Below are 24,117 nucleotides of genomic sequence, written 5' to 3'. Positions count from 1 at the left end.
TATATATATATATATATATATATATATATATATATATATATATATATATATATATATATATATAATTTCATTAACAGAGATCTGGGGTGGGGGCATGACTAAGTCCATCCCCACCTTCATCCCTGTATGGGTTTTGATTTTCACCTTCATCCTCGGTTCATTCCTTGTTCGTTCGCCATTTTATGTCCTTCATCCCCAGTCCAAACAGAGCGGGTTCAGACGAATCCCAGTTTTTCCCAGTCCACTGCCATCCCTACATGGGCATGGCATAAGGAGACACCTATGCATCAGGTCTTAGTGTGGGGCTCGATTCAAACCATGGTTACAGAGAATGTAATATCTGGAAATTTCAGTACATTTATTGAGATGTTTTATCTAAAACCCTGCCTAAATGAATAGCGAATATTATATTAAAATATCTATATATCAAGGAATTCCTGAGAAAAAGATACCCAATTGACAAGGGGGTACTCTAAATATTATTTTAATATTATTGGGGTTCTATCTGGATCGACAACCAGTCCAGAATAGACCCAAAACAAAGTTGAGACCCTAGCATAATCCAGACCTGTTTTGGATCTGGTTTAGAGAAATTCATCCACTTAGCTTCTTAAAGTTGGATAATTTGAGTGAGATTTAGATTCAAATCCCAAATCCGAATCACAAAGATAACGATAAAATTGATTGGATTGGAGTTGGACCCAAACTGGATCAACTCAATCTCAATTAGAAATATATATATATATATATATATATATATATATATATATATATATATATACTTGGAATTTAGCAAATTGGATATAGTTTGAGTGGATTGGATTTAGATCCAGGTCCAACCAAACCCATGCAAATATTATATGATTAATGTAGTGGATTGAGTTGGATCCGAATGGATCCAACCCAATCCAACCAAACCATAATATATAGGTTTTAAGGTAGTAGATCGTGTTGGATCCAAGTGGATCCAACCCAATCTAACCAAAAACCTAACTCGCGTGTTTAAACACTTGTGTGGATTGTGGGTTTAAGTTTGGACCCATAAGGATCCAACCCGAAATCCAAAACGGGGTTGTCACCGCCAAACAAGAGGTAGCGACAATACCTTATTTCATGCATTTAAGATCCAAGTCAAAAGACCAATTTGCCCCAAAGCAAAAGGGCAAAAGTGCCCTTGCTGGTTCGAACTTTATAAACCCTTGTAAGCTCCCAGTCTTCTTCATGTCTTTCAAAACCCTCCCTCTTCACTCGCTCTCCTCTGTTCTTCCTGAGATACGGGAGCCTCAACAAAGCGCACCTCTGATCATGTGACATCTTCTCCTTCTCCGTGTGGTGCTTCACATCAAGCCATCACCCCCATCGTTCCCCTTCTAAAATCTTCAGTACAACCAGGTATGTTGTTCCTCCTCCATTTCTCCCTTTTACCGGTGATCAACGATTCCCATCCCCCTACACTACGTGCAACATCATCGTGAGGTGAACTTATTTCTGCAGTTGGTTACCTCTTGAGCAGTTGGGTGGGGTATGGATATCACGATTGATAGGGGGGGATGTCTGAGTATTGTAGGAAGATGTGCCAAGTGGTAGAGCCATGGCAAGAGGTTGTGCTGCTCCTTGACTGCACAGTCACCACCACTGTTGGCCCTTCCTCTTTCTTGCCATGCTATTCCCAATAGCTCAATACAGAAAATATATGTATATATAGTGGTGTCTCTCCCAAGGGCCGCTGTTTTTCATCTGCTATTTTAGTTTATTAGTAACAGTAGCCAACTATCATTCTTGCAGCTCTGTCAGTAGGACGCGTCACCTGTCAGCAGAACTGCAATGTAGGGTTTCACTACGATCACCCATGCATTTGCAGGACCAACCAACTCATATTGCATGAGTTGCCATCGTTGGTTGTATTCTCACCCAGTTGGGCTATCATACAGAGTTCTTGTATACATATTAATGATGGACTATTATGCATCAATTGCTTGTTGTATGTGGACCCTTATGCACGAATGGTTAAAGTTGTTTTATTGTTTGTGTTTGAGTATGTTTTGAAGGGGTATATGACTGTTCATTTTATTAGGCTACTACATGCATGTTTCATCTGCATTTTTAAACCTCTGCAGCTAGGCTGTTAGATGCATGTTTCAGCTGCATTTTTAAACCTCTGCAACTAGGTTTCTATATGCATGTTTCATCTGCATTTTTAAACCTCTGCAACTATGCTGTTAGATGCATGCTTCATCTGCATTTTTAAACCTCTGCAACTAGGCTGTTAGATGCACGTTTCAACTGCATTTTTAAACCTCTGCAACTAGGTTTCTATATGCATGTTTCATCTGCATTTTTAAACCTCTGCAACTAGGCTGTTAGATGGATGTTTCAGCTGCATTTTTAAACCTCTGCAACTAGGTTTCTATATGCATATTTCATCTGCATTTTTAAACCTCTGCAACTAGGCTGTTAAATGCATGTTTCAGCTGCATTTTTTTAACACCTCTGCAACTAGGCTAATATACGTATGATTCATTTGTGTTTTTAAACTTCTGCAACTTTGCTGCTATATGTATGCCTCATTTGTGTTTTTTAAAACATCTGCAACTAGGCTGCTTTATGTATGGTTTAGCTATGTCTTTAAGCCTTTGCAACTATGCGAATATATATGCATTTCATTTGTGCTTTCAAGCATCTGCAATAAGGCTAATGTTTATGCATTTTATTTATGCCTTCAAGCATCTGCACTTAGGCTGATGTACGTATGCATGTCCTTTGTGCTTTCAAGCATATTATGTATATGTTTCAAGTGCATGTCTAAGCATCTGCAACTAGACTGTCAAATATGGGTTTTTGGTATGGGTTTCATTCACCAAAAAACTGGACTATCAAGTGTGGGTTTCATTCATATGATTATGGACCTTTATGCACCAATTGCTTGGTGCAATTGGACTCTTATACGTGAGTGGTTTGGAGTTGTTTTGCCATTTAAGTTCACGTTATGGTTTTATAACTTCCAGGTTTAGCCGAAATTATGAGTGATGAAGGATTGTTTTCAATGCTTGTTAAGAGGCTAAGAGTCTAAGAGGCTTTAGGCCTATTTTGAATAGCTATATGTGATGGGCTCAATGAGGGGCCGGTCATGCCTGTTGTGGTGTATGAACCGTTCACATTAAATGCTAAATTTAAGCCTAACCTGAAGTTGTATATAAGCTGTTCATTAAACTGGCAGAATTGTGCCTATTCCAATGTTACTTATGAGCTGTTCATTGACCAGGGGTGTTGTATATGAACTGCTCATTGGAAGGTAGATTGAGCCTATTTCAAGTGTTGTATATGAACTGCTCCTTAGAAGGCAGATCGAGCTTATTGCAAGTATTGTATATGAACTGCGAGTTATATGTTTGATTGAGCCTATTGCAAGTATTGCATATGAAGTGCTCGGTATATGTTTGATTGAGCCTATTTCAAGTTTTGTACATGAACTGCTCGTTAGAAGGCAGATTTGAGCATATTCTGATTTTTACATTTGAACTGTTAAGATACATGACTTTGCCATGAGTGTCCTGATGAGGACCATGGGATGTGTGAAAGTATGATCCATATTTCTGGGGGCATCTGAGGGGGTTGTAAGGACCCAGGTGTAGTGGTACACCAATTGCTATAAAGGAATCATAAACACACACCTAACTCGTTCTCATATGCGAGATGCCCTTGTGGGTTTGAGGCACCCGGGCAACGCCTAAATGGGTGAGCACATATAAACCACTACCCTAAAAGGGTATTTGTGCTGTCAAGCTCCGTTTGGCCGGTAAGTCATGTGAAATCCCATAATAAGATAGCCCGGTAACTCATTCAGCCTAAAGTGCTATCTTGGAGAGGGTAGCTGGTACCGGCCTCAGTGACAAATAGTTTAGAGGATCAGTTTGCTGATTTGCCGATGAGACCTGGGCGGCATGACCACATGTCCTGCTGCAGAAGGTTAAGTTGCAATTTTACTTGCCCTAGATTTGTGGGGGGGCTTTTGTGGAGTCTCTTGGTTGATGAACCATCTCCTTAGGAGCTGAGTCTTATAGCCACTAGGGTATTGAAAACACGTAGAATAATGAACCCCTGTGGATATCTTGTGCGAGCTCACAGGTAGCTTAATATCTAAACAAAGATCTCTTGAAAAAACACTATAATTGGAATGAAAGCATGCCCTAACTTTCGAAATAATGAACAATTTGCTGTTTGTATTGGTAAATAGCTTTGCTTAGGAATCTCTTTGTTGTGTGACATTCTGTCCCTTTTTCAGCATATCTAGAGATGATAAATGGCTTTGCTGTGTGACACTGTCCCTTTTACATTATCTAGAGATGATAATTGATAGATGGCTTTGCTGTGTGATTGTTTGTTTTTTTTACAGCATATTACAGCATATTTAGAGATGATAACTAATAGATGTTGCTAGATGGTTTTGCTGCATGCATTACATTGTCTATTCCTTTTACAACATATCCAGAGATGATAACTGATAGATGGCTTTGCTTATGAATCTCTCTGCATGTCATTGTCTATTTAGAAATGATAATTGATAGATGGTTTTGCTTATGAATCTTTTTGCAGCATATCTAGAAATGATAATGGTATAGTTGAATTAATATTATTAATTATCCTGTGCCCGTTACTGCATACCTTGGTGGCATAAATCACAAATTGCACATTAATGGTCGTTATACCTACCAGATTTATTTTCACGAATCTGACCCCATTTCATGGGATACAGGTGATGCTTTGCTATAGCGGTTGATGGCGAGATGTCACGACGTCCAGAGACCTTTCCTTGTTGTTTCTCCTTTTTGGGCCTATTTTGATGTTGACATAGTCATTACATTGGTTTGATAGGTAACCTTTTAAAATCATTTATGGGTTAAATTAATGTTATTATGGATATTTGGAGATTGGAACCCAAATCCAAATCAATTGGGGACCCATTCACTAGAGCAAGATACTTCGTCTGTGACCTCTTATGATTTTCTAACATTGGCTCTTTTAAAGCCAACCTTTTGACCAAAATTTCAAATTTACTCTGATAATATATAACTGGTTTGGAAAAGTTTAAAATTTTCAGACCGATGCCTCTAAGACGATAAAAGGCAACCAACAGGATGGTCACCTTCAATCCTACCAACAAAGAGATGCCCATCAATCTCTGCCTGATTTCCACGTCGTCCCTTTAGTTTCTCAAACACCCAACTTGGGGTTTCGTCCCTCTTCTTTGTTTCTCTTCTAACACCCAACAGCAGATCTCTCTTTGCCTGTTGAGCCCAAACCGAGCCCGGCTTGGCTTGATACTCGGCCAAGCCTGAACACCATTGGTTCAGGCTAGGGCCAAGAGTTCGAGCTGAGCCTGTACACCAAGTTATGTTATATCAAGCTCGGCTTGTGTGTATCCTTAGTGCCGGCTGTGTAAAACTCCGAGGCTAGGACCTCTGCCCCCGGGGCCTATGTAACGTGTTGGCTTATGCTAAAGGGTTACACCCATGAAAATGCCAACCTCCCTTGGGGCACCGAAAATTCCACTTACATGAAGAGAACTCATTTCTTGAAAATCAGTTTTCGAATTTTAAAACTTAGCATTTTCTGAACCTTGTGAAAAACTTCTAAAAATGCATGGATAACACAATTCACATCATGTGAGAAACTTGTTTCTTTTAATTAAAGAACATGTTTATGGACATTTTTTTTCAAGTTTTTTTTAATTGATAAAAAATACATCTTTTGTTCAAAATTTTAATAACTTATTTGAAAAACTAAATTTCATATATATTTTTATTATTAAAAGAATGTAATGTATTGAATGAAATTGAGAATTTCAAAATTTAAAATAACTACAACATTTTTTTAAAATTTCTTGATTTGAGCTAACCTATATTGCATTTAAATAATTTTTTATGGTATTTAATATTTTATTAAAAAACTATCTATGCAGGGATTATATTCAATAGTATCAATTTTATAATAGTTTTATAGTTGTAGTTACTAAAATGATTAATTTTATTAAAAAGTATTTATTTTTATATTAGTAAAAAGGTAAAGTTCATGTAAATTTATTGTTGACTTTTGCACTTCATACCTGCAAAGTTTCGATGATGGTGCAGTATTCGGCGATTGCGTCTCGACGACAGGAGGGAGAGGGGGAGAAAGGCTTAGAAAATAGGGTCATAGTTCTAAAACAGGTATTAAATACCATCGATGTTGGCCGTTGGTTCTAAACAAGATCAAACGGCCCACTTTATTGATGATGAGTTGAGTAGCTAAACATTATATATAGCCAAATTGATAGGTGAGAAATGCTTAGGTACTAAATCGGTGGTCAATTGCACTGGTTGTCCATCACGCCCAAAAAAAAATAGCATCAAAATGATGAGTTTTTCTCTAAAGGGGCATTAGCAACAACAAAAATGTCATCGCTAATAATCAAATGAGCATTAGTGGTGACGAAAATCTCTGACAAAGGTTATTAGTGGCATTTTTTGTTGCCACTAATGCTCATTTTTTTGCCCAGCGACAATTTTATGGCTAATGCTCCTTTGGTGAACGGCTAATGCTCCTTTGGTGAAAAAAACTGTGTTAAAAAATATAATTTTTTTTCAGATTTAGTACCTATGGATTTCACAGCTACCAATCACCATATATATATATATATATATATATATATATATATATATATATATATATATATATATATATATATATATATATATATAGAGAGAGAGAGAGAGAGAGAGAGAGAGAGAGAGAGAGTAGGTGCTTGCGCTTGATGAGTTTTTCTGCTCTTTTGATTTTTTTTGCAATTTCAACCCCATAAATTTGTTGGGCATAGTCGATTTACGAGGAATCCCTGGATCATGCGTTTTCGATGAAACAAAATGATATTTGAAGCTTAAAAAATTTACAAAGATTTTGGACCGTTGATTTTTTGAACCTTATAAAAACCCACCCATGTCCCAATTGAACATTTCAAGAGCTGATCCCTATAAAATCAAGTACATATACGACCAAAATTTAAAAATAAAATAAAAAAACTTGAAAAACCTATCAAGATGTATCACAAGTACCTAATATATATATATATATATATATATACACACACACGCACGCGTGCACATGAGTGATGTGTAGCAACACAATCCATAGGCGTGCAACTGAAAAGGGATGCTACTGACTGTCCATCGCGTGTGATGGAAGCTCAATGTTTTTTCCCACAAAACCATGCAAAAAACCCTTTTAGCGATGATTCGGGAGCATCGCTGGGACCTTTAGCAGTGCTCAAAACTGCCACTAAAATCATTTGCAAATGTATGATGCATCCCTTGTATGGTGTTAGTGACGCTTTAAAGTGTTACTAAAGTCCCAACAGAACTAGGACCTTTAGCCGTGCTTCAAAAGCTTCTCTAATTCAAAAACTCACTAAAACAATATTTTTTGTGAGTTTTTTCATCGTTTTTGCATGTTGGCAGTCCATTATATGTGTGATGAGCGGCCGACGTGATTTCATTTAGCTGCACAACTATATATATATATATATTGAAAACCTATCAAACCTAACAATAAATATTTTATCAAAATTTCAGTATTTTGTTCAAAATTTTGATTTTACATGTATTTAACATGATTGATTTCCTAAAAATTGACACTTGTATCATGCATTTTGGATGAAAATGGTATTTGGAGCCTTAAAAATTTATAAAAATTATAGGCCATTGATTTTTGAAACCTTATAAAAAGCTATCAAATGCATTGAAATCAGATGCTCGAAGAATTGATTCCTATAAAAAAACAAGCGTATAAATCATAAGGTCAAAATTTAAGAAAAGCACTAAAAAACTTATAAAATGTTTCTTAATGGGTTTGGTAGGTCTTTTAGTGGTAGGTTTTCATTCCCCATATATATCATTCACATTTAACTTTAGATTTGTTCTTTAGACAACAAGATTCTTGTTTCCCTTCCCTGGAACTCTAAGTCTCAGAAGTCAGAACTCATCCACGGAATCTATTATTATATAGAAAGCATCGTAAGTCAGAACTCATGCACAGAAGTCAGAACTCATGCACAACATTGTTCAATCTTTTTTCATAGAGAAAGCTGGGGTTAGGCAGAACCTTCATGTGTTTGATATTCAATCAGTTGATATGCTGAATACAAAATTGTTATTTAGTAACCTTGGTTAAATGGCTGGGAGGCACAAGCTCCTAAGGTTAAGGCTCCATTTTACTACCACGAGAATGCTCACTTGCTATGTGGGTAAACTGAACCGAGCCATGATCTTAGTCAGACACACACTCGACTGTAGTCGGCTTGGTCAGACCAAAGCATGACTAGTTGGTAGCTTTTGGGAAAGGATTGCCGGTGGTTTGGTAATTGACCTAAACCCAAGTCAAGTCTAGCTCTTTTCAGCTCTCTTTTTTTAGGAAGCAGAACATGAGCGTTTTTTTAGGTCATGCTGAACATGAGCGTTTTTGCTCATGCTGACATCGTGGCCGTTTGTTTGCATTTTGGATGAATGCCATGTGGTTTTGTTGACTTTTGAGCTTTTTAAAATGCAAATCGGATGGCCACGATGTCGACATGAGCAAAAACGCTTATGTTCAGCATGACCTGATCTGCTTCCCTTTTTTTAAGATAGTCAAGCTGGGGTTAGGCAGACCGCTACCAGTTATTTACATCCCACCACAAGGTGAGGTGCACTGACAACTCTTACCAACTAAAGTGGAACTCCCCTTGGTCTGTTTTTGGCACTCTTGGTTAAGACGAAAACACGGTGCCAATTACGACCGAGGTGGTATCTCATGTGGTAAGCAGGGTCTTGTGTCAAGCTGAAGTTCCAGAATAGAATCCCTCTGCCACATGGGGGGCTGTTGTTCTGGTAGGGGTCGGCCTCACCCCGGCTTTTCCTTTTCGAAAAAAAAGAACATGGTGCCAATTTTCTCTATTGATTTCCTTCAATTAGTTGTCATTGGCGATCCCTACAAGCTTATAGTAATGATCAGTTTTTTCTGTTTATTCTACTTTTTTTATGTCATTTTTCTTGGTTTTTGGTGTATTTATTTTATTTTTCTACTATTTCATGTTTGCAATTTCATGCTCCTTGTGCGAACCAGTTGTGTGTATTTTTGTATTTGTGGCATAGGGTTTCATTTTCTGCTCTTCAGCTTGATTGGGATAAAAGGAAAGTGTTCATTTTACCAGCATTTTTTTACTCAAAGAAACCACCTCAAGCGCAGAGACCTAATCATGCTGGCTCAACCTGCCCTACTTACGATCGTTGTCCTATCAGCGTAAAACTCTAAAGGCTTACCCCTTGACCCTAAGGAGTCGCTAAGCTTGAATTGAAATCTAGGCAAGTAGTATAGAATGTGAGTACTTGAAATGCTTTCATGACAGAAGCATATGAGGTCATGCTGAACATGAGCGTTTTTGCTCATGCCAACATCGTGGCCATCCGATTTGCATTTTAAAAAGCCAAAAAGTCAGCAAAACCACGTGGCAACAACAACAACGCCTTCTTCCCAAACAATTGGGGTCGGCGATATGAACCAAAAAGAAAATCATTGTGGGTCCTCCACATGAATCCTTCTCCTTCAATCATTTCTATCCAGGTTCAAAGCATTCATATCCTTTCTTATCATCTCTATCCAAGTCTTCTTAGGCCTATCCCGACCTCTTTTAGCTAATATATTTTTCCATTTCTCCATCTTTCTAATCAGAGCATCATTAGGCCTTCGTCGAATATGCCCAAACCATCGTAAACGATTCTCACTCATCTTATTTTCAATGGATGCAACGCCTACCTTCTTACGTATTTCTTCGTTCCGAATCTTATCTTTTAGTGTATTTTCACACATCCATCAAAGCATACGCAATGATTTCGGCATTCATCCAAAATACAAACAGACGACCACGATGTTGGCATGACCTGATCTGCTTCCTTTCACGACTCCTGAGGCGGTTAGATGTAAACCCAAATGTTAGATGACCTTTTTTATAAATAACTAATAAGTTAGGTATCTTTTTGTAAATTAAAAAAAAATCCACACAAAAAGTTTTTGTTCAAATGGAGCTATAGTCTGTTTGGATATAAGACATTTTTTTTATTTTTTTTTGAAAGGCATGGGGTTAGGCCGATCCTACCAGAACAACAGCCGCCCCATGTGGCAGAGGGATTCGATCATGCTTGACACAGGACCCCGTTTACCAAGTGGTGAATATAAGGTGAGCAGATATTGCTTACCCGGATCCCATGATGGACTTGGATTCGGATAAAAAACTCAACATTTAATCCTGATCCGACTAACTTAGGTAGCAAATGGTATATCATAATGGAACCGAATCTGCCCGAGTCGGCCCCAGTTCAATTTGCTTCATGATCATATCAGGTCCTATCAAACAATCGCCCGATTCAACTCCTAATCAGTATAATCAACCTCAATCAGTCTGATTCATGCTGAATCTGCCTTTCTTTTTTATAATTTTTTCTTTTTTATTTTCTTAAGATTTTTAAAAAAAATTAAAGATTATTTTTTAATTTAAAACAAATTACCTGACTGCTTCAGCCCAATTCAATTCGAGTCAGAATCGGCCGATTCTTGAACCTTTTTTAAAACCGATTCTCACATTGGATTCTACACTATCTAGATTTTGGATATCCACTAATCTTAGACCCCGTTTGCATTCCAATTCCAGATCATATATAATACTTTACACTGAATTTGGATACTATCATTTAGTGGATATTGTTTATTTTATCAAATCCATCCAAATGGGCTTCAATTTGGTTGGATATCCACCTGAATTTTGAGCACTTGACTTAAAAGTCCTTTTATGAAAAAATTATCGGAGAAAATTGGGTTAAAAATTTGTGGAAAATGTTTCTTTTTCTTTCTTTGAAAATCAAATGAGAAGCATTTCATACAAAAATTCTGTATACATGTGTATCCAAATAAATTAAAGAAAAGTAGATATTAAGACTTACATATAAACTTTTGTATATTCATATACATAAGTAATTATTATAAGAAAAAACACAAATAAGAGTACTTCATCACAAACATTAATGTCGACTCGACTGTTTGCAGCATCTTTGAAACGGGTCAGCTGCTTTTAGGATCACAGGTTTCCTTTATGCCGTTCAAGGATCCAACTTCGAGATTGGACCTGGGTTTGGTTCAATGAGTTGGATCATACTGGGCTTAAGAGGATGAGGGGAAGGGGGTAGGGGGTAGGTGAGCCTGTCATGGGATCCGATCTACAAGGTGGACCCAGCTTGGGTTTATAAAGAGAAGAAGGGTGGTTTGGGTCTGGTTCTGGTTTTGGATAATGTTGAAAACCATAGACCCGTGTAGGTGAATGGGTTCGGGTGTAGTCAGGTTTGGTTTCAAATTTGTAACGGGTTCATCCGTACACCAGTTCGGTTTCAAACTTGTAAGGTCTTAAATAGGTCTGGTTATGAGTTTGGGTATTCCTGAAACCCATAAACCTGTATTTGTAAGGATTCAACGGTTCGGGTTTAGGTCGAACATTGGACTGAAAAGAACCCAATTAGTCAGGTTTGATGTAAATTTGAATCTGATTAGAATATCGGATCGGATTCAGTTTTGCCTGAGCACCTTTTTAGCGCTCTCGAGCACAAACTTAAGATGACCATAATCAGATCCGGTTACTTTAATTTTTGTCCGACTTGGATTGAATGTTATTTCTTATGTTTGACTATAAATCCGATCATTTGGATTTGGTAACGCCCACATCCCAACTGAATCCGATCCATTTACATCCCTAAGTAAACGTGATTGGGTTCAATGCCAACTGTGTCAGATTGATCCAAATCAACTTTAGCCATATTTTCCAATCTGGTTACAACTTGAATATGAATATCTCAGGCCATATTTGTTCCTGATCCAACCCATTCTGGTCTAACAAATAAAAGAATGGGTCATGAAAATTGTATATTGTATATTGTATATTGTATATTTTGTTATTCCTGCACTACTCTAACATTGTATATTTGTTCTTCAAGCATAAGATTTTAAATGTGAGTTATTTGAAAATTAAAACTCTTATTTAATAATTGTTCTTACTATGTCATGCATTTTTTAAATGATGTGCCCGTTCTTGCATCGCACCGGCACGGACACATTACTATTAATGTTTGACTGTTTGTTTATTCGGAAAAGTGAAGTATATCAAGAAGAAGGGCGAACTTGCTTCGGTGGGCGGCGGAACGTGGGTGGAGAGAGAGAGAGAGAGAGAGATGGGGAACTCCTTCGGGTTGATCTGCATCGACCAGGCGAGCATAGGTATCGTGGAGAGGTGGGGACGCTTCGAGAGATTGGCGGAGCCTGGCCTCCATTTCCTCAACCCTTTCGTCGGCCAGTTCCTCGCCGGCGTCCTCTCCACCAGGATCTCCTACCTCGACGTCCGCATCGAAACCAAGACCAAGGTGTCTCCTCTCTCTCTTTCCTTTCGGGCCGTTCTCCTTTCTCTTTCCTTTCGGTTCGGCACTAATATTTGATTTGATCCCTCTCTTGAATCTTCTTCTTTTTCTTTACACAATCTGTTTGCCAAGAATGGGGATCGATAGATTGATTTGTAGGGAACCCATCTTTTAAATTTTGATTGGTTGAATTTATAGTTTATCCCTGCACTCTTGATCTTCATATAATCCGAACGTATCCCGTGGGTATCCCCTTTCCCTCGCTCTCATTTCTGAATTCTCTCCTGGCCTTGTGAATGATCGTTGCGATAATCTGGAGCTTTCGCTTGGCCACTGATTTGGCCATCGTGTTGCCATCCCATTTTTTCTTCTCTTTTCGCAATCCATCGTGTTTCCTCTTCCCTGTGTCTTGTTCAAGATATGGATCTTTTAGGCGCAAAAGGTTTCTTCATCTTCCTCCTCTTCTACTTCATTGGTGACCAGCACGTATTTCAAATGGTCATTCACCTATTTAAACCTCTAAATGATTGGGTTGATAGTTGGATTCAATTTTGAACCACCCGTAGTTTCTAGAATGCCTCTATTGGTTAACGACCGAAAATATTTAGGTTGGTCATCCAGGGTTTTCCGTCTATTCATCTGATAAATTCTCTGATTACAATTTGTGTTCTTGCAGGATAATGTGTTTGTACAAATTCTGTGCTCTATTCAGTATCAAATCGTTAGAGCTAATGCGGACGATGCATTCTACGAGCTGCAGAACCCCAAAGAACAAATTCAAGCTTATGTCTTTGATGGTAGTTTCAATTTCATTTATTTTGCTATAAACAAGTCTTCCTTCAAAATGTGTCATTTTGCCATTGCAATGTCTTATGCGTTACCATCAAATGCCAGTCGTCAGAGCACATGTCCCAAGGATGTCACTGGATGAATTGTTTGAACAAAAGGATGTTGTTGCTAAAGCTGTTCTTGATGAACTTGAAAAGGTAATGGTCTTGACTATTCTGTTCATAAGTAGATTCTACAAGAAAAATCCTAGTTGAAGATAAGACTTTAGAGGTAGACCATCTCATCTTGAATATACTCTGTAGTTTATATTTTTGAAACTTGTACTTATTAACTATGTATGACTCAAGCGGCCCCGTTGCAATTGATATTATGGCTTGGTTAAGAGAACCCACCAGAGCCATAGTGAAAGCGAGCCTTCATAGGAAAATTGTCAATGCTTATAGACCCAAACCCGGGTTATCTAGCCATGACCAGGATAAAGCTTCCATCAAGTTTGTTTTACAAGCCATTCGTCAAATTAGACTCAGTATTCTGTTATACAGATAAGTCAAGAATTTATTGCTAAAATAATTAATGATGATTGCAAGAAATACAAATAGGGAGAGAAAAAAGTGTATGTAAGTTCATCAAAGACATTTTCAAAATCTATATAGCTTTTCTCATGTTTCAGAATGAGAAGTTAGAAGCACATATGCTTGTGTTGTATCATCCAGACTTTACAAATTGATAAGTAGAAGGTTTTCATGAAAAGGTAGTAGCATCAGGTTATAGGGATGAGACTGTTTCTAACAATCATTGATTATGCTTTGATTGCCCATGCAACACCCTGTATTAACCGGTTAGTTTTCCCTAGCTCTGCCTAAATTGACTATATTTTGATGAAATGAATGTAAATTGCAACATTGCTGAAACATACCATAACACATAAGATCTAAGATCTAAACTTTTCATATTGTATTGCAATAAACAGACGAAAACCAAATTTACAGATTAAATTTTAAAGTTTTGTATTAAAAACCTAAAAAAATAATAAATAAAATTAGAGATATTTGATGTTTTTACCATGAAAAGAAAATTGTAACTAATAAACAATTGAATTGAACACACTATAGAAACAAAAGTATTATAGATGTTTAAAGCACAATATTAAGTCTTGACGTTCATAACCTAAAGATTGTAATTCATGGCAGCATAAGAGACAACATAGTCAATAAGATGCTATTAAATAATGTCCAACCCGAAAATGTATGATGTAAATGGTCTACTTCCAAACTTTTTCTAAGTAAATTATGAGTATCTCATCATCGACTTAATTCATAACTTTTCATACACATGAGAACATCCTTCAACTTCATTATATCTGCAATTTTATATTTTTGTATGATGATGGTTGATCTTCCTTACTTTTTGGTGTTGATGGTTTGTCGTTTTTGTCATCTACTGTTTCTAGGTCATTATGTCATGTTTTGAAAAATAGCTATTGTTTCTTTTTGTATATGATCTAAAATATTAGGAGAGGAACATGGCCTTACAAATTGTCTTTCACCTTGATAGTAGATCTGGTGGTTGAGGGATGAAGATGATGGTTTTGAATGGGTTTGGAGGGAAGGAAGGGAAATAGGGGATCTACTAGGCTAGAGAGGGGGTTTGGATGGCTAGGATGGGTTGGAAGGGATAGATCTAGGGTCTTGATAAGTTTATTCTCCAATTCTCTAGGGATTACTAGAGAATTAGAGCCAGATTACCCTAATTAGAGGAAGGATTTCTCCCAAAAGAGAACTCAAGATGATCTCCAATTCTCCATTAGCCAAAAGATGAGAATTGCAAGAGCCTTGACCTATTTATAGCCTTGGTGAGTCTTATTACATGGAATTGAATCCTCTCCACTCCTACTTGGATTCAATCCATACAAGTAAACCCATATTATAAAGAAAGGGATCCAAAACACAAAGAAGTCCTAAACCAAATATAAGTATCAACACGTAGTTCTGATGTGAGAAGGGTGTGCATGTAACTTTCTATCCACTTTTAAATTCGCCTTGCTCCATGGAATGCATATGAGTATACATCACCATGTCTCCATGGTGAGAACCCACGGAAGGCATGTGAATAGTTTTGACTTTGTCTCCATGGTGTGAATCCCTGGAATGCATGTGAGTATAGCATCTTGGCCAATTTTGGTTTCTTTAACTTCACATTGCACGCGAATGCCAATCTCCACCATTTTCACATTGGGGGAGTTACATTTAGTACTCATGTCATCACTAGTAAGTATGCTTCTGCCAAGGTGGGAAAAAATGTAGACCATGCCAAAAATGTTCACTCATCCTCTTTGATGATTGATTAGCTTCTGAACCATCATAGGTGAGTGACACCCTGCTTCATGCATGGCAGTGATTCTTACTGGTGGCCACGAACTATGCTTGTACTTGGCAAGGTTCACATCAACAAGGATCCGATCTAAAGCCATGCATATCTCAGATGGACCTGCAAAAAGTGATGGGAGATCTGCATTTTCTAGGATTCTGTCCATGATCTTGCGTGCAATATTTATTCTGGATTTTCGTCTTTTTTTGGTAAGAGATTTGATAATTTGCGAATCCTGCTGCTAAGGTAGCAAGCCTTTCTAAGATCGATGGTGAGGAAGGATCTTTTGAAAGATCTCATTCAGGATCCTTCAAGGCCTCATTGATGTTCTTCAAGCTCTCCTTTACTAAGAAGTTGGTCTATGAGTTCATTCCCTAATCATTGAAAAAATGGAATTGACTTGATGATGACATCGACTTCTTTGAGATTTGGATCCGATTCTTCCTCTGTCAACTCACTGACACGTGAGCTCAAGTCAAAAAGTGAGTTGATGAACTTTAACTCTCTTTCTGTCTCTTTGATTGGATTCTTGGCCCACTTATGTTAATAACAGCATTAGAAAACAGTTTCTGCAAGAATATTTGTATCTCAAGTTCTAGAACACCAAATTAAGTGATTCTTGATTTGTGAGAAACCTCAAGCTACCTTTCCGCCAACTATAATAATTTTCTGCTGGACAGAATGGCTGGAATCTGCTTAGAAAGATCAGTCAAGTTCTGTAACTGTAACTCTGTTTTCTGTGAACAGCACAAATACTAGTTTTTCTGGATAGAGAAGGCAATGTTTCTGGAGTCAAAATTTCCAAGTGGTGGTGCACTGCAATCTATCATTTCTTCTTCTATATATTAGAAAAGTCCACATTAATTTTTTGGCCATTCAGAAACATATTTGGTGTCGGAATTTTTGACGCACCACAAAATGTCACCATGCTAACCAAGTGTTGTTTTGCACAGAAGCAGAAAAAAACTTCGGGAAATTTGCTAGAACTCCCAATTTGTAAATCCAATTGAAATGTGATTTGGGGCCCCTGCAACTAGACATCCGGAGCTAGATGTCTGCCAAATTTGGTGTATTTTCAAGGCACCAATCAATCAGAGCTCACTCACAAACTATGGTGAAATTTTGTGACTGAGTACTGAAATTTCTGCAGAAAATTTTCAGAGTCTCCTGCACTAATCAACTGATATCTTGGTCTGCAGGGATGATTTTTGCACGCTTCAAATTTTGAAAATCAACTAGACAAAATAATCTATCTCTAGAAAAAAGTTGGGCTCAAATCAAGCTGATTTAACCCCCGAAAATGCACGTACCTGTTCGCCTGTTTCTGCTGAAAAAATCAACTAGTTTTGAAGATTTGAATAAATCTTCCACTCCAATTTTAGCAATTCTTGATTTGAGTGCCAAGTAGACACTCTAATCTAACTCCAGAATAAATTTCAGCCATATTCGACACTCAGAACCCTCTGAAATCATCAGATCAAGATCACCAGAAAATTCATGATTCTTCTTGGAAACAGAACCTGCTGGCCTGAATTTTCTCACAAAAACTAGATTTCCACAACATCTATACTCCAATTTCTCACAAATTCTCACTTCAAACTTCTCAGCACACGTAGTAACTTCAAAAACTTCAGATAGGATTGGATTTACAGAAAATCCATTGGAATAATAGATCTAGGATGGTCTCACAATAGAAATTGGCTCTAGGCATCTCAAAAGGAGAAGACACCTATCCAACCACAAACTTTACTTCTATGACAATGAAAAACTCGATCTAATTGTAATGTCTACAGTTCTAACTCAATCTCATGAAACTCATAAAGAAAATAAGGAAAACCAGAGTGCTCGCACCCAGAATTCATTCGATCTTGAGCTGGTTACACTGATTTCCAACTCGATTCAATTATCGGTCCTTCAAGATAAGTGATCTTCCTTTCTATGGTCTACATCAAGCTCAATTCAATCAGATCATCCTTCTTCATGTCTTTAATGATGATTTTGACTTGAATTTGGCTGATGCTGTCATTCTCTATCGATCTTGACATAAATCTCACAATTCTTGCCGATTTGTATTGCTAGGAAGTATGAAATCAGTAGGTAGATCTACTTGTCTTTCTGAATCTTTTGGTATGTTTTTGGTTTGTTTAAGTACAGTTAGGTTCAGATCATGATCAAATTGCTCTAATACCACTTGAAAGTACATCTGGTGGTTTATGGATGGAGATGATGGTTTTGACTAGTCTTTCTGAATCTTTTTGGTTTGTTTAATTTCAGTTAGGTTCATATCAGGATCAAATTGCTCTAATACCACTTGAAGGTACATCTGGTGGTTTGTGGACGGAGATCATGGTTTTGAATAGGTTTTGGAGGGAAGGAAAATGATAAGGAAATAAAGGGATCGGCTAGGCTAGAGAGGGGGTTTGGATGGCTAGGATGGGTTGGAATGGGTAGATCTAGGGTCTTAATGAGGTTATTCTCCAATTTCCTTGGGGCTACTAGAGAAGTAGAGCTAAATTGCCCTAATTAGAGATAGGGTTCCCCCTCAAAAGAGAACTGAAAAAGGAGAAGTCTCAAAATCAAGTTCCATATTCTCAAGACAATGAAAGATAAAGTCTCACCTTATGGTGTCATATGCCTTCACTAGCAACTTTAACTGAAAACACATGCAACTTCTGATGTATAATGGAGTGAACAGCTTCATTAGCTATCACCTCACATTTATGGATGCACCGACGTCGAGTAAATGTATGGTGCAAGGGAGAGTGATATCCTTCATCATGACTTTTAATCTACCAACCGGCAACTTCACAATCTTATATGAGCTACCCAATAGTGAGATCAGATATGAGATCCTCTGTCTCTTCACGCTGCACAATCAATATCAAAGAGGAGTTACTTAAGTACCTTGAGCAACATATCATTCGAGTGAATTTCATGATGAAAGCCTTTGGGTCCTCTTTACGAATTTGCCAAAACCAATTGAAGAATTTAACAATAAAACCATCTGGACGTGGTCGCTTACCTTTTGCAACTGACTAGATTGTACATTTAATTTCATCATCTTTGAAAGCCTTTTCCAGTTTTGCCATTTGCCTTTCCACGATCTTGTTTAGAGGCTTTCTTATGATATAGCTTTTGGCTCCATCATCCAACATGAACATAATTGGCAATCTCCTTGCATACCTCCTCGACTAACCTCCAACCGTTAAGCAGGGACTGAATGCAGTTATATATCTTTTTCTGTGAGGCTATATAATGGAAGAATGTGGTGTTTTGGTCCCCCACCTTAAGCCAAGAAACTCTTGACCTTTGTTGTCACATCAATTCCCACCACTCTTTTTCTCCTTTACTGCATATTTCCTCTTTTAAGCATGCTCACTTGAAATATTCTTTGCAAGCTTGTCGTTCTTGTATCTTTGCCAATTTAATTTCTCATTTCTTAAAATCCTTGAACCACCCGCTCCTTCTTTAGCTCACTCAGCAAAGGAGTTCTTCTGGCACATTAGCTTCTTCCATAATCGATAACCAGCCCATGTCCACCAGTGAATTCCACCATCTCTCCACCTTAGGTTTAGACCTTGGAACTCTCATCCACCACTCTTCAAATATGAAAGGAGATATCGATTGATGTTCCATGTCCCAGTCCAACTTAATGGCCCATAATTCGATATGGTACAGGGCAGGTCCAACTTGCCAGATCATGATACACCTTTGAGAAGTCTTTGTAGAAAAGGAGTCTATCTAACTTTTGAAGGCAAGACCTCCTCCTATTATTTGACGAGGAAAATTCTGTCCACCCATCGTCTGCCAATATGCTAACTTGTAAGATCTTTTTAAATCTCCTAATTGATAAGCTTCTCGTTATTGGAATGTTGCCATCTTCCACATATATAATAGAGTTAAAATCCCAGATACCATAAGAAAAAATCCTCAGTTCACGCAACTCCCCAAAACTGCATTCTCCTGTCTAATAACATCTAACCAGAGACTAGCATCAAAAGAAAAGGCCTCTCTTTGAATGCTGCTCAAAAGTTAATTGTGATTGTGAACTCCCCGATATTAAAGCATGAGCCCTTCCATTTCTGCCACTACATTATGATAACCTCACCAATTTGCCTTTCGATGATGATGATTTTAAGGCAAACTCAGCCCCTTCAGATGCTATTAATAAACCCAACTTCCACATCTTCCACCTTCAATTGAACAAACCCTACAATGTGTAACTTTTTCTCCTTAAAACCAATTAGCCACATAAAACTAGTGGTTTTGGTCTTGCGACCCACGTATATTCCATACACCTATCCTCATTTATGCATTTGTGTGCCTTTCCTCACTGCCTTTCGGCAAATAAATCACCCTCCCCTCTATAATCTAGAGGGGCACTCGGTTTGAGTTTTTGTGACTTTGTAGTCTTCACTTTCTGTCAATGATTGGAATAAACTTTAAGTTGACATTTTTTTACCCACCAGTCTTCGACTAGGTTCAGCGATTTTGGTGTTAACTGAACTCTTGGGAGTTCTAGACTCTCTGCAATGAAGCATCCCAAGGGTTCAATTACTCCCACTCTAAAGTCTCTAGTTCACCTCTATTTGCCCAGCGTGACGGGTCTCCTCGATAGTGACCATCCCCATCTACCAACTTCGCTTTGGGTGGGAAGACTCTTGAGTTATCCCCTTCAAAAGTCTCTTCTATTAAGATGTCCCGGCCAATAGGCTGACCCGCTGCAAGACCAACCCATTGATCCATGGTGTAGCATATAGTTGAGGAGTCACTGACAATGTGCCTACAAGCCCCAATTCATGCCTTACCTGAAGATAACGGCTCCTCTGCTTTTAGTCTTGTATACTTAGACTTGAAACAAGAATGGCCTCGCTGGTCCACACACAACTAATGATTCCTTGGTGCAATTTAAGCTAGAAGAAGTGTTTACCTATGCTGAACCTACTGACGGATCAAGGAGGTTTGCATTCATTGATGTTTTTTCAAAGGTTGCCAGACTAGGAAGCGGAAGCAGGAAACGATACGGGAAGCGGAAGCGAGAAGCGATGCATTTTAAAATGTATAGGAAGCAGGAAGCAGGAAGCAATGAATAAAAAAATAGAAGAATTTGATGGGAATCAAAATGAAACACAAATAAAAGTATCTAATATTAAATTTCATGATTTTTTAGTGTAAGAATTAAATTTTTAACAAAATCTAAAAATGATGACTGCCAATTTAGAGAAATCACATGGAAGTGAGTGAGAAGAGTGAGAGAAAACGCATAAAAAACATGAAAAGTTCAGTAAGAGAACATATAAGAAGAATAAATGAAGCGTGATGAAAGCATAGGAGAAATATGGGGGAATCAAGGTTTTCATCAAGTTTCAGAAGCAAGGAGTATCGCGCTTCTGAAGCTGAGTTTCCGGGAAGTGAGCTTCCCATCTATCTAAGAAGCTTCCAGTAACTGTTTTTTTCTGCTGCTACAAAGAAGCAATTCTTTCTTTTAAATTTCCAAAATTGCATTTCCCAGAACCCCCCCCCCCCCCCCCCCCCCCCCCCCCCAAATCTCTTCTACCCATTTGAAGAGTTGGATCCTTGCACACCACTATTATCTTGCATGCTGTCTCAGGCCGAAGGTATATCTGCCCTTTATGATACTGGAGCTGTGTCACTGAGCCTTAAAGGCTAAGTGCATTAGACTGCTTTAGTCTCCTTTATAAGAGAACAAGTTGGATAAGAAAGCTGGATTGGCAGTCTGGTAGAGTCGCACTATATTAACCAAAATTTTAAGTTGGAGCTGTCACTTTGACTGCTTCTCTGGACCCGAGAAGATCACACATTCGCATTAGGCATCTGCGGTCTCCTCGATAAGGTAACAAGTTGGATAAGATAGCTTGGTTGGCAGTCTGGCAGAGTTCCACCATCTTAACCAAAATAATAAGTTTGAACTTTGTCAATCTCAGTTTTTCCTGGACCTCCAACCAGCAGCCCTTTCTTGACCTTTGAAGAGACTGGAGGAATTGAGCTTCTGTAACCATCATTTGATGAAAAACAGGCTTGTTAAAGTTTTTTATTCAAGTTTAGAATGTATAGTTGCTCACAATGAGTTTCTGAGCTTAACCTCGAGATTCTTCAAATTTAGATTTTTCCAATTGATCAGAAAGCAAAGAATTTGCTTGCAGCTGAAAACTTTGACTCTTCATGAATATGTCTTCCTGAAGAATGGAAACCCTTTATATTGCATTTGTCCCGCCACTCTCCAATCCTATTGACACAACCCCGTCTGTCTGTTAGCTTCTCTTTCTGTGTTAACATTTCTACATGAACCATCTCTTGCCTTGTTAATTACTTCGTATCAACTATTCTCATTGGGCATTCACATCTGTATGTTAGCTATTCTTCAGTGTTACACTACAAAGATGTGGAAAAACTAATTGGGTAGCTTAACTTGGTCAGTTCGGTAGACTTTTAAGTGGTGTTCATGATTGCATGATAATTGGGGTAATGTTTAGGTATCAAAACGTTTACAACTGCAGTCTCGCCACTTCATGGTGCTTTGGCCATTATGACTTGTGGAACCCATGCCTTAATGTACTTGACTAAAAAAGTTGCGTGAGTTTCATCTAGCTTTACCCACATTATTTTGTTGATCCTGATGGCTTGGCATATCAAATTGTCATATACATTGAGAATGTGGATCAGGTGATGGGAGCTTATGGATATAACATAGAGCAGATCCTGATGGTTGACATCATTCCAGATGCTTCTGTGCGCAGAGCAATGAATGAGATCAATACAGGTATGTGCCTTTTTATAATATTCCATCGGGTGTCATGTCCAAATGACGTTCATGGTTGGAAAATATCAGGTTCCAGTTTATGCTTTTGTTCATTTATTTCTTCTGTATAAGACCCGATATCTATGATCTACGTTCTATACTTGATGGTTCTTTATTACTGGTTTGCAGCCCAAAGGTTGCAGCTTGCCAGTGTGTATAAAGGAGAGGCAGAGAAGGTGCTTCTAGTGAAAAAAGCAGAAGCTGAGGCAGAGGCCAAGTACCTTGGTGGAGTCGGGGTAGCACGCCAGCGGCAGGCAATCACCCAAGGTCTGCGGGAGAATGTGCTAGAATTTTCTCATACAGTCCCAGGAACATCTGCTAAGGACGTGATGGAATTGATCATGATAACTCAGTACTTTGATACAATTAAAGACCTTGGCAATTCCTCGAAAAACACCACAGTCTTTATTCCTCATGGCCCAGGACATATAAGAGACATAACTGACCAGATACGCAATGGTCTCTTGGAGGCTGCGAGCGCAGATGTAAATATTGGTTAATGCTCGCCACTACTGGTCTCACAAACTCGCTTCGTCTTACAGCTTCTCATACTTTACAAATTGTTCACTTTCCAATCTCACGATCTCATGTTTCTTATGGAAAAAAGACAGCCGGTACTGTTGTTCTATGTTTTCCTAGTGTATAAATGAGTGCTTTGAGTTTGCCTGTTTTACACTTGGTTCTCTTTTTGGCTCGCCAACAAGAAAAGCTTATGACGTTTCAGCATGGATTCAACTATGTCCTTCCTCTTTATCTTATTCACGTTTGCCTGTAAATTGAGTCATTTTTCATGATTTCTAGCACTTTTCTGATCTCCACTGTCTTATCTACGACCTGCCATGAATTCACAGACTATTCATGGCCAGTGGGCTGGTCGAAATTAGTGTCAAGTTCACATAAACGAACAATCGTGCCAAGGTTTGCAATGTCTAGTGTAAACTGGATTGGTGTTTCACTTCTTCACAATGGTCCTCCAGCTTTGGGCTTAATTGCTCCCTTCACATTCTCCCCGAAACAACTTTCGACCACGATCCCATTCTATCTCAAGTGCTTCCAGAATGCCCATCTGATTATAAACTGCTTTGTTTTCTCAAAGTCTTAACTCCTCCATAAAGATTGTTGGCAATTCGTTGAGCAACGTTGGATGGTCCGCTGCCGTGGTTGACCCTTGGAATAGGGATGGCAGTGGGGCGGGGGACAAGGTTTCCACCCCAGCCCCGCCTCAAAATTTTATTCTCCACCCCCGCCCCGCCTCCGCGGCGGGGATGGATTTTATCCTCCACCCCCGCCTCCATCCCCGTTTCATACCCTTCATCCCCGGTCCACACGGGGATGAGGCGGGGCGGGGCGGGGATATTGCGGGGAAAAGTGGTCGGGGTGGGGTTGGGGCGGGGATTAGGCGGGGATCGTGGCGGGGACGGGGCGGGGCGGGGAAAAGTGCACGTCCACCCCCACCCCGCCTCTGCGGCGGGGATGGATTTTATCCTCCACCCCTGCCTCCATCCCCGTTTCATACCCTTCATCCCCGGTCCAAACGGGGCGAGGCGGGGCGGGGCCCCGCTTTCCCCGGTCCACTGCCATCCCTACCTTGGAACATGTGTTGTTGAGTTCACAAAATCTTACTCATTACTCATTAGCACAAAGATGCACTTGGCCAAACTAACAATAAAGTCAATCATT

At 38.7% G+C, this 24,117-nt stretch overlaps 1 protein-coding gene across 1 annotated transcript; it reads left to right on the top strand.

Annotated features, from left to right (window-relative positions):
- The first annotated feature begins 12,234 nt into the window (after positions 1-12,234).
- On the top strand, positions 12,235-23,108 carry LOC149829483 (SPFH/Band 7/PHB domain-containing membrane-associated protein family). Its single transcript, XM_090015975.1, has 5 exons — positions 12,235-12,467; positions 13,138-13,258; positions 13,356-13,447; positions 22,302-22,398; positions 22,567-23,108. The coding sequence occupies exons 1-5, from the start codon at positions 12,279-12,281 to the stop codon at positions 22,935-22,937; spliced, it is 870 nt and encodes a 289-aa protein (XP_089872101.1). The 5' UTR covers positions 12,235-12,278; the 3' UTR covers positions 22,938-23,108.
- The last annotated feature ends 1,009 nt before the right edge of the window (positions 23,109-24,117 follow it).

The sequence above is a fragment of the Nuphar pumila genome, chromosome 8 (assembly GCF_984573655.1).
Source record: "Nuphar pumila chromosome 8, dmNupPumi1.hap1.1, whole genome shotgun sequence".
NCBI classification, from domain to species: Eukaryota; Viridiplantae; Streptophyta; class Magnoliopsida; order Nymphaeales; family Nymphaeaceae; genus Nuphar; species Nuphar pumila.
The sequence above is the reverse complement of the archived record's forward strand: the minus strand, read 5'-3'. Positions and strand labels throughout refer to the sequence as shown.

What these genes read in the sequence shown, in the direction of transcription:
- LOC149829483 (XM_090015975.1), top strand. Translation starts at nt 12,279, where the DNA reads ATGGGGAACTCCTTCGGGTTGATCTGCATCGACCAGGCGAGCATAGGT. An exon ending in TCAAGCTTATGTCTTTGATG is followed by an intron (nt 13,259 to 13,355) that starts GTAGTTTCAATT and finishes ATCAAATGCCAG; the next exon opens with TCGTCAGAGCACATGTCCCA. An exon ending in AATGAATGAGATCAATACAG is followed by an intron (nt 22,399 to 22,566) that starts GTATGTGCCTTT and finishes ACTGGTTTGCAG; the next exon opens with CCCAAAGGTTGCAGCTTGCC.